At 37.4% G+C, this 5,571-nt stretch overlaps 1 protein-coding gene across 2 annotated transcripts; it reads left to right on the top strand.

Annotated features, from left to right (window-relative positions):
- The first annotated feature begins 2,516 nt into the window (after positions 1-2,516).
- Positions 2,517-5,350, top strand: LOC131347758 (uncharacterized). 2 transcript variants are annotated; one of them, XM_058382124.1, is made up of 4 exons: positions 2,517-2,640; positions 3,613-3,810; positions 4,468-4,682; positions 4,847-5,350. In XM_058382124.1, the coding sequence occupies exons 1-4, from the start codon at positions 2,574-2,576 to the stop codon at positions 5,135-5,137; spliced, it is 771 nt and encodes a 256-aa protein (XP_058238107.1). In that variant the 5' UTR covers positions 2,517-2,573; the 3' UTR covers positions 5,138-5,350. The 2 variants fall into 2 exon arrangements, with proteins under 2 accessions (XP_058238107.1, XP_058238108.1); XM_058382125.1 differs by having other exon boundaries at positions 4,850-5,348.
- The last annotated feature ends 221 nt before the right edge of the window (positions 5,351-5,571 follow it).

The following is a 5,571-nucleotide window of genomic DNA, read 5'->3' as shown; positions in this document are numbered from 1 at the left end:
GGTTTAAGAGAGGTGTTAACCTCTCACTATTCTCACCTCACCTAGTGTGCTGAAAGAGTAAGCTAGCAGGGGCTAACCCAGGAGGCGGCAACAAGCAATGAACAGGAGCATGGTTGATCAAGGCTGAACACTGAAGCACCAGAGGTGGCGGGGTGGGCAGCATCACCACTGGGGAGATGGGCATACCTGGCCCTAGCCCTCAGGTGTTAGGATTTATTTCTTCCCCTAAGCACTGGCTGGCCACCCAGAGGTTTTTTCCCTTTCTTTTATCTTTTATCTGTGGCAACCAACACAGCCATGGAAAGCCTGATGGCATGGGCCATCTGCTTTGTGGCACAGAGGGCTTATCTGTGGTTTGGAAGAGTTCAGACCTTATTGATGAGCCCCTCACTTCAGACAAACTCCTTTATTAGGTCAGCATGTTATGCGTGCAAAACTGTGACTGTGTGCAGCACATCCATCCCCACATGTAGCCGATGATGGGGACGAATAGCTCGAAAGCACCTCTTCAACCTTCAATCAAGACACTTACATGGAAATGGTATGCGGCATGAAGTTACATAGCAATTGTCAAGAGCTCAAAGCAGACAATGATAACCTTTCATCAGGCTAATCTAAGCTAATCTATTTCCTCTAACTCATCCTGCAACCTTCATGACTGAAGCCAACATGCTACCTCGACAGACATGAGACGCTAGCCACATGGCACAGGTGCTTGGAATGCAGCCAAGTGAGAGCAGAGATTGTGAAGAGCAATCACTCATAATGCACTGACTGATCATCTTAATAAGAAAGAAAAGACCCTATTCTTTATATGTTTTCTTTTGCCCTTAGACAACAAGACAGACAATAGACACCAACATACACAGAGTGCTTCCAGAAGACAAAGAAGCTGGAGTAATGTGACATAGATGACCTCGAATGGTCTTGCTGCCGTGCTCCGCTTCATCACATGAACTCCTTTGCCAATAGATTGGCATGATTTCACACAGAGCTGCAGACACTACATCCATGAGAAGCGTTCCCATAAAGTCAGTCATGACACAGTGTCTAGTTCCCTTGAAATGTAACCACAAATGCCCAGATGTAACCACAGATTCATGGTCGAGCTTCTACAGCCAAACCTCATGCCAGTGCCATACACAATTTTCAATGGTGCCAGCAGCAGAAATCTTGGGCTGTGGACAATGTGAACCATGTAGTGCTCTCTTTCTGTCTTTATGACATTTAGGAGAGTTACTGTGTGGAGAAGCCCCAAAAATGAACTGTTGCTTGTCCTGAGTAAAACACCTGTGTGAAGTAGTGATGGTTTGGGCTTGATTGGAGAGTAACTGCCAAGGACTACAGAACCATTCTGGTGGACCATGTGCATCCTGTGGTACAGTCTCCCATGACCTGCACAGACACCAGTTCTGAATCTTACTGAGCATCTTTGGGATGTTTTAGAGGGGCGAGTTAGGAAATGTTTGCTACACCAGCATTATGTAGTTACCTGGACATTGTTATAGAAAAGGAATGGTTTCAAATCCCTCTGGCCAGTGTGCAGGGCTTGTATCTCTCATTCTCAAGATGAATTGATGGTGCTTTGGCCTTCAAAGGAGGCCCTACACTATACTAATAAATTACTCAGAAATTCAAAATACACAGAAAGGTCATTCTTATTTTTATTGTTCATTAGAAATGTTTATTGTGTGTGTGGTCATGGTCTTGAGTTTACATTTAAAGCAAGTGTAACTGGTTGATTTGGAAATGTAAGTTTAAAGCTATAATTTCTAATCATTTTGTGAATGGTAACTTCATAATTTGCTGCTTAATGGTTCTTGTCAGAAGTTCTTACTTAATTAGGGGCATAATTAGTTATGACTCAAGATCGGCTACACAAGGATATCAATTTGTTCAGACAACCAATGGAAGGTTTATTTTATAACCTACGCACCAGCATAAAATATAATCTTGATGCCTGTTGTTCTGGTGTCTTGAAGGGATTTGGGTCATGCTGAGCAGGACTGAACTGTTTGGGGTGTTGCTGTCTGAGTTGAATGTTACTATGAAGGACTTATTTATGGCTTTTTGCTTTACCCAGACATACCACTGGAGGGATGTGAAAAACATTAATAAAAGAAATGTTACATAGCCCATTTTTATATAAATATGTCCCAGGGAAAACAAACGTTAGCAAAGGCAACTGGAAGACTTCCTGGAGACTGAGAGCAATTAAAAAAATTCATATTTTTTTACAAAATGGTTCTCATGAGAGTGATGTTTGTCACTGGAATAGTAAGTTGCTTTGGCTATTTGAAACACACCACTCTGAGAAATGTTTAATTTGCATTTAATTATTTTAGTAGGAAGGTGACTGTATGTGTTAAATAAACAGTGCAATTAGTATTTGACTTCTCTGATGCATGTGGGAATTTGCTGACTGGTAGAAGCGGAGGTGAACTTTGATAACTTTGATATCAACAGATAGGTGTGTCTGTGTGTGTGTGTGTGTGTGTGTGTGTGTGTGTGTAAGAGAGAGAGCGAGAGAGATTGTGGTTGTGGCTCCTGCTAAATGGTAAAGGGAAAATCTCATGGGAAAAAAAACAGCACCAACAAAAAGGAAGGCTTGTAATCAATCCCCCGGCAAAATGCTTCAAGGTTTGTTTCTTCCAACTTAAGAGAGATCATCACACTCCAGACGTGGTTAATTCATCCATTTTAGACTCTTGGGTAGCTTATATACTGGATATCTTTTTATGTGTAAAGTTGTATGTTTCATAGATTTCAGCTTCATAAAATGTAGTATTTTCATTGTAATGCCAAATAATGCTTCGCTGAATGTACTTTGTGAGCCATAATGATTTCAGTACTTTATGTGGTGCGAAATTTAAGCCACAAAGCAGAACTACATAAAAGAAATGCTGTCTAGTTTTTTTTTTAGATGCAAGTTTCAGTAACATTCATCTGCTGGAACGATGGACGTTGTGTTGTTTCTTATTTCAACCGATAACAGAAGTTTATTTAGATATGAAATTCTATTTGTGTTGTAATATTACAAACAAAACAGCAATCCAGATTAAAAGATTCTTGGCTCACTGGTTGAAATTGTGTCAGATAAATTCTCAGCATGAACATTTGAAATGGAGTGTTTCCCCAAAAGTGGATGTTATTTTTTTTTATTTTACACCTGATTATTGTGGAATTGAATTTGAAAAGCTACACACAAATTTATGCCATAAAAAATAGTTGAAGTTGGATTTAATTCAACAAAAAAGTCACTTATTTCAAATTCAAGTAGAGAAACAAAAATTAACATTCAGGTGTTACTGGCATATTACTCAATTCTTAATGAATCCATTCAGATGTGTTAGGAAGAGCAGAATAGAAATGTGAATTTCCTTATATTTATGATGAATGCTGATGAGTTCTTTCATTATGACCCTTTATTTAAAAACAAAGATGTAATACAGAATTTATATCCTTCTTTTTGGCTGCAGAAAAGTTTAATTCAGGGTTTCACTGATTCTGTAATGAAGGCTGCAAATGCTCATAAAACCACCATTAATTCTACTGTAATTTATTAGCTTTATGGAAAACCTGAAAAACAGCTGTGTGTCATTTTGTCTCCAGGACCAAAAAAACAGATTTTCTTAATGAATCAAAGTGATAAATTGTTGAACGTCCAACATGGAATAATGGACAGACTGAAAATACGCCTTGAGTTCCAGCAAGTGGATTCAGTGGATATGTGTGATGTCATCATCACTTTTGTTCCAATTGTGTCTCGGGCTGGAACAGACATTCAAGCTGCACTTCGAAATATTCCAAGTAAGAGATTTCCTTCAATCAATTAAGGCCAAAATTACTAACTACTGGCTTAAATTCAGTAGACAACAAAGAACGGCAGCCTTATATAGGTGCTATGCTTTTTTGGAGATACTGTCTAATATTGTCAGGTTTGGGAAACTGCTTTAACCAGTACTTTTAATGAGGCATGAGTAGTCATGAAAGTATTGCATGAAAAAAGAATCATACTACATGTACTACTTCATTGGTATCTGTGCTCATTTAAACACCAATACATATTTTTAACTTAAAGAATATGTTTATTTTCCACGTTTTGTTTCAAATATACACTATAATCTATATACACAGCCAGGTCCAACTGCTTTGTACAAAAAGGCTGAATTTCCTTTTTAAAGTGTGTATATTTTTTAAAGATTTTACTTTTCACTCAAACTGTTGTCAGTATATGATATAATTTGCAATGCAAACTGTAAAAATTAATAAATTGGAAGAGAAAAAAAAGAAAAAATTTACTAGTGCTCTCAGACTTTTGGACCCCACTGTATGTATTTAAACATAATAAAGCAATATTTATATTAACATGAAATAATATCATAACCTCATACCAGCCTCGGCCCTACCTCACTTTATCACCTCGGATCTCTCTCTCTCTCTCTCTCTCTCTCTCTCTCTCCCCAGCAACTCTCCATCGGCCTGTTGTCCTCGTAGCTCTCCACCACACATTTGATGTAAATTACGTTGCTCCAGACAGCAGATGGTCTGTGAATAGGGAAGGTGTGCTTGCTGTAGACTTCCTCGGTCATGAAGATATTGGACTGCTGACATGCTTGGCCAATGATACGGCACTGAAATCCATCACTGAGTATCTGATCCCTGAGGCACCCAATACCCCGGTAAGTAGTGAACATGTATTAAATTATCATTTCTACCTGTTTACTGTTACCAATTTCTATGATTAATTAGTAACTGGAATCATTTGTGTGATTGTTCAATTATTTTTGTATCCTTTGAACAGAAAATTGGTCTACAGTGGCATTTAACCTTTCCATTTTTCCAGCAGCTTCTACCAAAAAATCTACAGCAGAGAAGACGATGGTGGATCTATATTGCTGCTTGTGGTTTGGTTGTTCTGTTTATTCTGCTACTTTGCGTTTTCGTTACGAGAAGTCAAGAAAAAGTTCACACTCCAACTACGATGATGCCCAACATAACTGTACCTACACAGAAGCCTGTAACTACACAGCAGCCTAAAGTAACTGTACTTAAAGAGAAGCCTGTTATTATACAACACCCTAATATAACTGTAACTCCAAAGCAGCTTAAAATAACTGCAGCTGGAGCAGCCTAACATATAACATGGTAACTAAACAGCAACATAATATAACTGTAACTACACAGCACACCTAATCTAACTGTAACTGCAAAATAAACATAAAACAAGAATCTAATGTCATTTCTTCTGAATCAGATACATTTTCATTACAGTTAATGAAAGTTATTAGTTATTATTTTGACAACAATCATTTTCTAATCATACTATCTACAAGAAAAAATTATCTAACACTATAAAGGCTTCTTTGATTCATAAATGTTTCATAGAATATTTTGTATTAAAACAGAGGGTGGTTTTCTGTTTCTAAGAGTTTCTTTGCCAAATCTACTATAATTATGTGTTTTTAGGTTTAAGATTAAATCCAGTTATTATATTTAATGCTTATTAAATGCACTGAAAATCTTATGAAAGCACTAATGAAATAATTCATTTTCATTAAATATGAGTCT

The sequence above is a fragment of the Hemibagrus wyckioides genome, linkage group LG27, assembly GCF_019097595.1.
Source record: "Hemibagrus wyckioides isolate EC202008001 linkage group LG27, SWU_Hwy_1.0, whole genome shotgun sequence".
In the NCBI taxonomy this organism is placed as follows: Eukaryota; Metazoa; Chordata; class Actinopteri; order Siluriformes; family Bagridae; genus Hemibagrus; species Hemibagrus wyckioides.
The sequence above is the reverse complement of the archived record's forward strand: the minus strand, read 5'-3'. Positions and strand labels throughout refer to the sequence as shown.

What these genes read in the sequence shown, in the direction of transcription:
- LOC131347758 (XM_058382124.1), top strand. Translation starts at nt 2,574, where the DNA reads ATGGGAAAAAAAACAGCACCAACAAAAAGGAAGGCTTGTAATCAATCC. An exon ending in CCCCGGCAAAATGCTTCAAG is followed by an intron (nt 2,641 to 3,612) that starts GTTTGTTTCTTC and finishes TTTTGTCTCCAG; the next exon opens with GACCAAAAAAACAGATTTTC. An exon ending in TGCACTTCGAAATATTCCAA is followed by an intron (nt 3,811 to 4,467) that starts GTAAGAGATTTC and finishes CTCTCTCCCCAG; the next exon opens with CAACTCTCCATCGGCCTGTT.